Source organism: Notothenia rossii, assembly GCF_949606895.1.
Source record: "Notothenia rossii genome assembly, chromosome: 4".
NCBI lineage: Eukaryota > Metazoa > Chordata > Actinopteri > Perciformes > Nototheniidae > Notothenia > Notothenia rossii.
In genome coordinates this window covers 75,257,823-75,269,625 of record NC_136902.1, presented here as the reverse complement: position 1 = coordinate 75,269,625, position 11,803 = coordinate 75,257,823, and the positions used below count along the sequence as shown (strand labels likewise).

The following is an 11,803-nucleotide window of genomic DNA, read 5'->3' as shown; positions in this document are numbered from 1 at the left end:
AGTGAGCATTCTGAATTTGTATCTTTTTAGATATTTGTTCAGAGCCCTCAAATCTAGTATTGGCCGAATTCCGTTCCCTCCCCGTTTGGGAACGAGGAAATACTTGGAATAAAAGCCGCTCTGACTCCGCTCGGCGGGTATTATAGATATAGACTTCTTTTCTAGAAGTGAGAGAATCTCTCTTTCTAGAATGTGGGCTGACTCCCCTCGGGCCTGTGAATACAGAACGCCCGAGAAGCGAGGGGGGGTGACAGCGAATTGGAGTCTGTAGCCCCGTGTAACTGTCTTGAACACCCAAGCAGACGTTGTGAGCATCTTCCACTGTTCGCTCCTTAGAGCCAGCGGAGATGTCACGTCATTTGCCCTCTGAGTCTCTATTTGTTGTGTTATGGGGCCCTCTAGTGTCTGAACACGGTGGTACCCCGATTTGACAGTCCCCACCGACACTGCGCATGCGTGTGACGGAGGTGCCTTCACAACCCCAGCCGGCACTGCGCCTGCACGCGACGGTGGTAGCCTCACAGCCCCAGTCGTTACTGCGCATGCGCGTGGCGGCGGTGCCCTCACAGACCCGTTCATCGTCCGACTTTTGAGAGAGGCCGTAGCTGCTCTCAAGACAAATGGCGGGCTGTTTATTGGTTTTATTGTTTTTATTGTTTTCTCTTTCATTTTTCTGAGCTGCGCCCTCAGCCTGAGGCCTGGATGTGTCAGCGGAAAATGCTTTATCCGAGAAAACAGAACAATATTGTGACATGTGTTTTGGTGCACTTGACGATGGCTTTGAGGCATCTCTCGAGGCAGCGGGAACACATCTGGAGCTGGGGAACCTTCCAGCTCTGTCACGGAGGGGAGAAGAGGAGGCTGTCAGGCCGCCCGCTTCTTCTTCCTCGACTGCTGACCGAAATTCCGTGTTGGCTGCGCCTGGGCTGCAGCCGGAACCGGAGATTTTCTGGGCCAATTCGCCTCCGTCTCCTGCCTGGGCTGGGGACTCGGGGCGGGCCGTGACCTCTGCTGTTTCGGTACTTTAAACCGAGCAGCTGAGGTAGCTTGGGCGAAGGACTGCCACTGTGAAGGCAGCGGCTGGACCCATCGAGGAAGACAGAGGTGGAGGGCCTCGTCTTTCTTCTTCTTGAACTCGCATCTCTTCTGCATAGAAGCGAGCGCAGATCCAAAAATCCCCTCGGGAACGATGGGCATTTCCAGCACATCCTCTCTTTCCCGGTCTGGTAGGTTGGTGAGGTTGAGCCATCTAGCTCTTTCCTGCACCACCATAATTCCCATTGCCTTTCCCGTGGCCTGGACGGTGCAGCGTTGAACGCGGAGACAGATGTCCGTGATCGCGGCTATCCCGTCCAGTACTGCCGGTCCAGGATTACTCGACAGATCCTCGCAGAGCTCCGCTTGGTAAGCGGTTAGCAGCGAGCAAATGTTCAAAGCCCTGGCAGACAATGCGGCTCTGTAGGACCGTTCAGTCATGGTTGACTGCAACCGGTCTGCCTTTGCCGGCAGCGTGTGGTTCCTGCTCGGTGTAGTCGCAATCCTCGGGAGGAGGTGAGCTGCCACCAGCGGTTCCATCGGCGGTATGCGGAGCATAGGGAGGAGGCACCCTGGATTGGGGCCTTGTTGCTGAAGGGCCGGTCTCTCCACGAGACCGACACCTCATCCAACATCTCCGGGAAGACCGGCAGGAGTTGCCTCTTTGTCCTCATTGCTTGGGGCAAATTGTTCCCCTCGTAGCGAGACCTGGAGGTCTCCTTGGCCATTTCGGGCCATGGGATGTCTAGTCTGGCTGCGGCACGCTGACACACGGCCTGCAGGTCCATACTCAGACAGGGCGAAGCTGGTGTGCTATCGCCCGGGAGAGCAGCCATCGCTCCCGGCTTTGCAGCCTGAGCTGATGACACGAAGACATCATCGTCTTGCTCATCAGAGTCGGACAGGAGGAATCCAGAGGTTACATCCTCTTCGTCCTCCATGTAGTCCAACTCCAGGACATCATCCGCGGGCGAGACCATGGTGAGGTCCAGTTGGGAGCCCCAGCTTGACACAGCGCGGGGCTCCGCTCGCACGTCCCTCGCTGCCACCGAGTCCCAGCCTGACACGGCGCGGGACTCCGGTTCTGCAGCTGCCACTACTGATGAGCCCCAGACCGACACAGTGCGGGGCTACAATCTCTGTGGCGGACGCCCTCATGTCCTGATTTCCGTCCGGTAAATCAGAGGACATGAGGAAGTCCTGACCTGACAAGCTAGCTTGGCGTGCTAGCCGTCGGCGAAGGCTCTTGATGGTGAAGCGGGCACAATGTCCGCATGAGCCGGGGTTGTCGATAGCCTCCTGGGCGTGTTCCAGCCCGAGGCAGGACGAGCAGACCTGGTGTGAGTCTGTGCCTGATATCTTCAACCCGCAGCCGCAGAGCCGAGCCTCCGAGTCTCTGACTCCTCTGGTGTGAGGGAGAGAAGCGTCCATCTCGGTCGCCGTGGTGACGGCGTGGAGAGGACCCGCTCGTAACAGGTACGTTGCTGAGAAAAAATCATTCCCCACCTGTCGTTAATCCGGAGAAAAAACGACGGTGTAGAATTTTATTCTCAAAGAATATTAACTGGTGTGTTAATACCCTTTTTATCTTCCCCTCCTCTGGTGTGAGAGAGAAAAAGAAAAAACCGTCCCCGCTACCTTGGCGTCGGTAGTGAGGAAAGGCAAGTTATTAACAGGTGTGTTACCAGGTTGAAAAATCAAAACCTTACCTTTAATTAAGAAAGAAACGGTGAGGTAGATTGCAACACTAACTGGTGTGTTAGTATTAACAGTCTTCTTGCAGAAGTATATATAGAAGTAGCCGGCGAGCGCCCGTCGACCGAAGTTAGCTTGGATAGCTTGGTTCCGTCTGTGGACTGTGTGAGCTAGCCCGGCTACCAGTAGAGATGTGCTCTGAAGCGAGAAAAGGTGTTTGAATGATGCATGCGGCGTAGCGCAAGCTACTTATAGGGGTTAGATTCACTGACGCTGACGTCAAGATCACCAGCCAATCAGGATTGGCGTAATGAGATTGATGCTTCTGTTTGCTCCGCGATGAGGCGCATCCCATAGTGAGACATCGAACGGAGTGTTACGAATGAGAACTTGAAACCACCAGAGTAAATCCAGACGACAGTAGATCAGAAATGTCTCTATTAGAAAAAGTAGAAAGTAGAAATAGTTTTTAGTAGTTTTTATTAGAAATATCCCTTACAATAAAGGCAGTATAGTATGCCCGTGTGTCATCTCCAATAAATGTCTTCAACCATCCTTTAAACTCAGGGTTTGATTCCCACTCCTCTGTACTTTTGTGAATACAGTTTAGACTGTGACATGATGACCTACGTGGATGTTTAGTTTGTCACAGAGAGGCACACACAGTGGACGAGGTGATTAAGTGACTGAAGCTGTCTCGACGCGGGAGAGTGTGGCTGTCTCCTCTCTGCTCTGACTGCAGCTGAGCTGCTGCGGGAGGCAACTGTGAGTGTACCGCCTGTGAGTACTAAGGGAGGGCTGAGGGGCTCACGGCAGCTCGTTATCTGCAGAACAATATGTGAGTCTCCAAACACCAGAAAAGTCCCTAATAACACCATTACAAGTCGTTAGATTAGTCGTTAGTCGCTTTTGACAAAAATAAGTAGCCGGAGGGTTTGGAAAGCCGCCAAGTTTAACGACAAAGTCGCCAAGTTGGCAACACTCTTGGTAGCTTCAGCTAGCTCTGGAACTTTCAGCTCGGTGGCAGCAGGTCCCGCCTCGGCTCCGCCTCTTTGCCCTTATTTGGATCAGGCTGGAGAAGGCGGGAGTTGATCTCTGACGTCACTGTCGAGCCGTTAGTGGCCGACTCCGCCTACTAAGGGCTTCTCGGCAACTCTGCAGAATAGGGGTGTGCGATACCACAAAATCTAGATTCGATCCGATACCAAGTATTTCAGGGCCAGTATCGCCGATACCGATACCGATACTTTTTTAAATGAAAAGCGTCTTATGTACTTTCATATAGGGGGGAGCTGCATGACATGGTTTTTGAGCTGAAATCATCATAAATAGACTAAATCTGAATTAATTTTCATGAATAAAAACAGGACAGTTTTTATAGACAAATAAACGTTTTACTTTTGCAAATGTAAAGTGCAAACATGAAAAATAACAATACAAAGTGGCCAGAGTAGCGAACTGTGTTCTTGCACACATCACAGTTCGCTAAGTTTTAATTGCCAGTTGTGAAATTGATCCACACAACGCTGCTCTTTCTCTCAACCATCATGCGCGTGTGTGTTTTGCACTCGTGAGTCGCTGGCTGCTGCTATCCTGCCCTGCCGGCTGCTGTCAGTCAGCTTGATAATCGGCGTTCAGGCAGGGACGCGCTGCGCGAGCCTCGAGGGGGATATGACAGCATGGAGAGAGAAGAAAAGAGCACATACTTGTGTTCGTTTGCACATAGTTCTTTGAAGAAATTGACGAGTAGAGGAGACGGGAAAAAAAGTATAAAAGTATCGATCCTATTGGCTCGAGTATCGATATTTTGAAATGTAACGTAATATCGGAAGTATCGATATTTTGGGATCGATCCACCCACCCCTACTGCAGAATCCTGTGCTTGACGTCACGGACCCTACGTCCATTTATATATACAGTCTATGGTAGACACAAACCTCCGCTGCCGCGCCCCCCGCCGTTATAATGTCCGTCTTTTCACTGAATTGTCGTCTTGAAAAGGGTACTCACAACAGATCATAACATCATCATCTTCACCTGTTGCACTTTCCATTTCAACGTTAAAAACAATAAAACGGCATATGAATTGCTTCGTGGCATTTATCTAGATCCTCTGTCTCGAGCCAGTGAACTACCGGGCTTTCTAGAATACCCTGGAACCAAGGAAAACTCTGAAAGAATACGCCCATTGGCAGCAAATCAATATATGATTTGCTGATCAAACTGTCAATCCAAAGGTACGCTCTCATTCAGTACAACGGCCAGGGCATTCTATCAAGGAAATAGAATACCTTGGTTGAAGAATATTCTACCCAGAGACCCAGAAAAATATCTTATTGTTTTTTTTTTTTTCTAACACAAAACCACTGAAATACGTGGTACATGGACCGAGAAGGACAAACAAATCAACAAAACACTGTAATATTATAGATCAACAACACAGATATGATTCTAATTTATTCATTTTACATACGTGTTATTTATATAATTAAATCGATTTTTTGGGTTAAGTGTTCCAGGGTATTCTCTGAATACTTTGAAGGCCCTGATGGTTCGCCACTGGTGCATGTTTATAGAAAAGTTACTTCATTTGGAGGAATAAAAGGTGTGCAACCCTCTGACCTTTGAATGTTCTTTTTGACGTGTAAGTGCATTAGAAAATTAATAATGCTCTATTTGTTTAGTGAGAGTAGCAGTGCAGGAACTGTCAGGTAGGCTAACCGATGATTTGGACGAGATGGTCATCTGATTTTAGGTGTCAATGAAGACTGATCTGGCTGGCTGTCAGTGTAGATGGCCTGCTGATGATCTGGCTGTGCATCCGCAAAGATGGCATGGTGAATGCTTTCTTCTAGGAAGAACGTCCTGCAAATGGCAAGATTAGACATGTTGAGACATGGCCGAAGGATGTCAGGCTTACTGGTCAACAGGTCGACTGAAGGCTCACAGGGTTCAGAAAATACAAGATAAGTCAGAAAGTAGGTGGGCTAGCTGGCTCAGGGAAGGCATGGCAGAAGGCATGATCCGAATGGCTACCGAGGCCATCGGCTTCCTCGACTGCACTTTTCCTTAGATCAATGTTATGCTTCTTTATTTATGCATTTTATATCTAATCCTTAGGTAGATTTCTTAAAAAACAAAACTGCTTACTGAAGTTGAAGCTGCCAAACCTAAAACATACCATCCAAGCCCGCCCCTCCCTACAAGCAGATCACGCAGACTGCGTGGGACCTCATCTCAAGCGCAAAAGTGGCAAAATTAAGCGTGCCACAGTTCCGGCACTGCGAGGCTTCTGCGCTCACAGTTCACGCGCATGCTCCAAGCTGGCTTTAACTATAAAAGGCAACTTGGAAATAGTCCATGGATTTTGGGTTAGAGAAGTTTCAAGATATGATCTTTTGAGAAATAATTGAATAAGAGTTGTTTTTTTAGCAGATAAATCGAGAGCACACAAGTACCAGTAAGTTTGGTAAGGCAAATAACCCTTTTCCTGTTTGGCGCCTCCTTCCTTTGCCCCCAAGTCCACAGAGATAAAAAATCAATGTTCCATTATTCTTTGCCAAGTTTCTCCTCAATATATAAATACAAGTGCCCAATTTAAATTTACATTGGGGTTCATGTGATGACACTGAATTGTTTTGTCTCGCTCAAACAAGATGTCATCCACACAGAGGTGGCCGGAGCAGGGATGGGCACTCTTACATCTGTTGCTGATGGTATCTTTCTCTCAGGCTGAGGAGCCAGTGTGCACACAGAGAGGGGACCCTGAGATCCCTCAGATGTTTAAGGATGGGGACATAATGTTGGGGGGAATCTTCTCTTTCCACAACAGCTGGAAGAACAGACGGGATTCCTACATGGACATACCACTGCCACTGCAATGCACCAGGTAACAGTATACCATATCAATATTTTGCTTCAAATTTCTGAAAGGGTATAACATTGGATATTTAAATGAGGATATACTCCTATTGTGTTTGATTTTATCATCAAATACTTCCATGTACTGTGTCACTCTTTCTACTTGATGGAATTGTTTTGACTAATTATTATTAACTGTTTGCATCAAGCTTGGATTTCAGAGGGTTCCAGTTTGCCCAGGCTATGCTATTTGCCGTAGAGGAGATTAATAACAGCACAGACCTATTGCCTGGCATCTCTCTGGGCTATAGGATCTATGATTCCTGTGGCTCAATTGCCAAAAGTGTGAGGGTTGCATTGGCCTTTGCAAATGGTTATGAAGTTGTATCACAACCCTCTGAAGTACCATGTACAAGATTTGCCCAAGTACAGGCCATTATGGGAGAAACTTCTTCCTCTCCCTGCATGGCTATGGCTACTGCCATCGGACCCTTTCATATTCCAATGGTGGGTAAGATTCTTGGTTATTATTAATATTCAACTATTGCAACTATGTATAGCAAAAGGGATTGTAGTTGGCTGTATAACTACTTTATATCCTGAATCTTTACGTTGGGATATAACTTGTTTTTTTTGTTTTAGATCAGCCACTTTGCTACTTGTGCCTGTCTCAGTGATAAATCCAAGTACCCATCCTTCCTCAGAACAATACCCAGTGACTACTACCAGAGCAGAGCCCTGGCACAGCTGGTTAAGCATTTTGGTTGGACTTGGGTTGGAGCTATTAGAACAAATGATGATTATGGAAACAACGGTATGGCCACATTCACAGAAACGGCCCAGCAGCTTGGCATCTGTCTTGAGTACTCTGTGTCCTTCTTTAGAACCGATCCACCAGACAAAATACAAAAGATAATTGACATTATCAAGGCTTCCACTTCCAAGGTGATCATTGCTTTCCTCTCCGGCATGGATTTGGATGTGATAATACATGAATTTTCTCACCACAACTTGACTGGGTACCAGTGGATAGGATCTGAGGGCTGGATACTTGATTCACAAATTGCAGCCTCGGATAAGCATCACATTCTAGATGGTGCTATAGGCCTGTCCATCCCCGAAGCACATGTCAGTGGCATGAGGGAGTTCATGTTGGATGTGAGGCCACTCAATGTATCTAATAATGAAATGTTTACAACGTTTTATGAGACGTTATTTAGTTGTAAGTTAAAGCGGTCAAAGTCTTCATCAAGAAATCAGAAAGAATGTACTGGACGTGAAGATTTGACTGAAGTGCAAAATATCTTCACTGATATGTCTCTGATGCCTATCTTTAACAATGTCTATAAAGGAGTGTATGCTGCGGCCCACGCACTTCATTTTATCCTCAGCTGTAACAAAACATGTAACACCAAGGTGCAGCTAGATCCATCTACGGTGAGTTGAAAACCAATGTTACTGAAGTTTTTACATAAAATCACATCAACAAGCAACATGTTTACAATAACGTAAATTAAACTTTTGCTGTCTCTCATGCTGTTAAAACACTTGGACCACAACACATTCTTCAAATTATGTTCTGCATTGACGGATATTTGTTTTTCAGATTTTACAGCACATAAGAACTATTCAGTTTAAAACAAAGGAAGGAGAAGAGGTTTACTTCAATGAAAATGGAGACCCAGCAGCAAAGTATGACATTATAAATTGGAAGCCAAGAGAAAATGACATTGTGGAGTTTGTCACAGTTGGCCTTTATGATGCATCTTCACCTGAAAACAAACAGCTACATCTGCAAAATGAGTCTATAACTTGGACACAGAACTCCCAACAGGTAAAATACTCTAAGTTCAATGTCGTTGCTAATTACACTCATTTTTTTCATTATAAATATGAAATTGACACTGTTAGTCATGCACGTCATAATGTGTGTTTGTTATGCATAAACATTTTAAATAGAAATATGCAAAGGCAACACAGTAATCAAAGTGAAGGCCAATCTTTTTCTTTCTTCTCATAGTCAATTTGATCCCACAGGTGCCTGTGTCAGTTTGCAGTGAAAAATGTCTTCCAGGAACTCGCAAGGTTCTCCAGAAAGGAATGCCTGTCTGCTGCTATGACTGTATAAGATGTGCAGAGGGAGACATCAGCAACATTACAGGTGTAGTTACATGAATGGAAGACAAAACATGTATTGTTCATTTTAAGAAATTGCAGTGGGTTTTTGGGGGATTTCAAAACCATGCAGTCCTTTAAGAAGAAAAAAACACAATATCGTTACATAACAAATAATTGTAAATGATACATATACAGATACTGAGACAGAATTCTGAAGTCAGCTATATAAATATATGCAAAAGTCTTCCTAAGTATTAATGCATTATATTAAAGCACCAATGTAAAATAAATGTTTCTACTTCAAGTCTACCTAAAATAAATCATTTCATTATTCATAGAACTTCATAGAAATCCCTGCGAAGAACTTGTGATTGTACAAATAAGCAAAACATTTTATATTCTTATTAGTTGCTGTATGTCTTGTATGCTTAGAAAATATGCAACGTAGGGACAAATACAAAATTAAAAAATAATTATACATAATGTTTACCACGTTTTTTCTTCAGATTCTGTCACCTGTGTGCGGTGTCACCCTGAGTTCTGGTCAAATGAAAGAAGAGATGCCTGTGTAAAGAAGGAGGCAGAGTTTCTGTCATATGAAGAGATTATGGGAGCGCTGCTCACTGCAGCATCCTTATTTGGAACATGCATCACAGCTGTTGTGGCCTTGATTTTCTTCAGATACAGGAAAACTCCAATTGTCAGGGCCAACAACTCTGAGCTGAGCTTCCTGCTGCTCTTCTCCTTGACTCTGTGTTTCCTGTGTTCTCTGACCTTCATCGGTCGGCCCTCAGATTGGTCCTGCATGCTGCGACACACAGCATTCGGCATCACCTTTGTCCTCTGTATCTCTTGTGTTCTGGGGAAAACTATAGTGGTGCTAATGGCCTTCAGGGCTACACTTCCAGGCAGTAATATGATGAAGTGGTTTGGGCCTGCCCAGCAGAAACTAACTGTTCTGGGTTTCACTCTAATACAAGTAATGATATGTATCCTCTGGTTAACAATTTCTCCTCCTTTTCCTTTTAAGAATTTTAAAGACTTCAAAAACAAAATAATCTTAGAGTGTGCTTTAGGCTCAGCTTTGGGCTTTTGGTCTGTACTTGGGTACATAGGACTACTGGCCATTTTATGTTTCATTCTTGCTTTTCTGGCTCGGAAACTGCCTGATAACTTTAATGAAGCCAAGTTTATAACCTTTAGCATGCTGATATTCTGCGCCGTATGGATCACTTTCATCCCAGCGTATGTAAGCTCTCCTGGAAAGTTTAGTGTTGCTGTAGAGATATTTGCTATTCTGTCCTCCAGTTTTGGACTGCTGTTTTGTATTTTCATCCCAAAATGTTATATCATCTTACTCAAACCAGAGAGGAATACAAAAAAATATATAATGGGAAAGGGAGTCCTAAAATGATTATGGAACCCTACAATTATATTAGTTTATTTTTAGTGTTTCCAACTGTGAGTTATTTTACTGTGAAACGTAGCATATTGAGATGACTCCTTTTAATAGAATGCAATGTACCATCATTTCAACCAATATGTATATATGCAAATAAAAAAAGAATAAAATGATATGCAGACCCAAAATACCAATCTCCTATGTGATTTCAGATTAATTGCCAGAAATTGTTATTCAAATAATAAAATCAATATTGTCTTGCATAAAACATTTGACTAAACTTAAATTTCATCTTGTCTCCTGAGACTTATTTTCAAGCAGGAAAATGCCCTTCTTGTTATTGATGGTGTATAAAGGGGTGTCATGAGCTCTCAAGCAGATTGGTGTGACCTGAAGAGTACAGCCATGTCATGACTGAGGACACTACTTTTGGTTCTGCTAATTGGGAAGGGGGGCTCTGTGTGCTGATTGCAAGACTCAGCACAACCGCCTGAACTGTTCCAAGATGGTGACCTTGTTATTGGAGGCATTTTTTCATTCTGCACAAGGCAAGATTACGTAATTAACACATTTCAGACAATTCCAGGAGTACGGAAATGTAAAAAGTATGTATATTTAGGCATATTTTCAACGTTGTATGTTCATTGTACTGTATTTGAGACAAAAGTATTATTTTGTTCTATCTTTCACAACACCCTAGCTTCAATTTTTGAGAATTCAAAAGTTCTCAAGCATTGATTTTTGCTATCAATGAGATCAACAAAAATCCTGACATGCTCCCTAATGCTAAACTTGGCTACAGTATATAATAACTGTGGAACTATGGACATATTGAGAGCTGCACTGGCACTGGTGTCTAATTTGTTTCAGATCAACCTCAGGCTATTTCCACTCGAAGCGCTTTAACAAACTAACAAACTTCCTCTGAAGTTCACAGTGTCCCCAGCCTGCCTCCACACCTGTCCCCTCAGCCTATACTGGAAACATCCCCTCAGGCCTGTTGCATCATGATAATCATAATTATGCCCTGGAGGATTTGACCATGATGTTGACCTTCGATAAAAAACTTTTCACCCTGAAGTAAAAAAAGAAATAATCATACTTTAAGTTTATATGCTTATGTTTTTAATCCTTTGGAAGCAATTAAGTTAGATGTCAAATAATTCCTAGATAAGACCATACTGTTAGGCTTTGACAGGAACTTCACAATGAGATACAAGTGAAAGATAAAAGTGATGGAACATTTACCAACGTTATAGTATTGGTAATGTTTCACAATGTGTGCATGTCAGTGTTGAACTGTGTCTATCACAACTGGACCTTCTGTAGACACACACACACCCTCCGCCGCTGCGCACCCCCGCCGTTATAATGTCCGTTTTTTCACTGAATTGTCGTCTTGAAAAGGGTACTCAAAACAATTCCGCAACAACATTATCTTCACCTGTTGCACTTTCCATTTCAACGTTAAAAACAGTAAAACGGCATATGAATTGCTTCGTGGCATTTATCTAGATCCTCTGTCTCGAGCCAGTGAACTACTGGGCCTTCTAGAATACCCTGGAACCGAGGAAAACTCTGAAAGAATACGCCCATTGGCTGCAAATCAATATATGATTGGTTGATCAAACTGTCAATCCAAAGGTACGCTCTCATTCAGTACAACGGCCAGGGCATTCTATCAAGGATATT

The 11,803-nt window shown here is 44.3% G+C and overlaps 1 protein-coding gene across 1 annotated transcript; it reads left to right on the top strand.

Annotated features, from left to right (window-relative positions):
* Nucleotides 1-6,386: 6,386 nt before the first annotated feature.
* LOC307037456 (extracellular calcium-sensing receptor-like) lies at nucleotides 6,387-10,187 on the top strand (the record flags this gene model as incomplete). The annotated part of the gene is made up of 6 exons (XM_079678340.1): nucleotides 6,387-6,619; nucleotides 6,801-7,098; nucleotides 7,234-8,028; nucleotides 8,198-8,425; nucleotides 8,629-8,752; nucleotides 9,216-10,187. The coding sequence occupies 6 exons, from the start codon at nucleotides 6,387-6,389 to the stop codon at nucleotides 10,121-10,123; spliced, it is 2,586 nt and encodes an 861-aa protein (XP_079534466.1). The 3' UTR covers nucleotides 10,124-10,187.
* Between the last annotated feature and the right edge of the window lie 1,616 nt (nucleotides 10,188-11,803).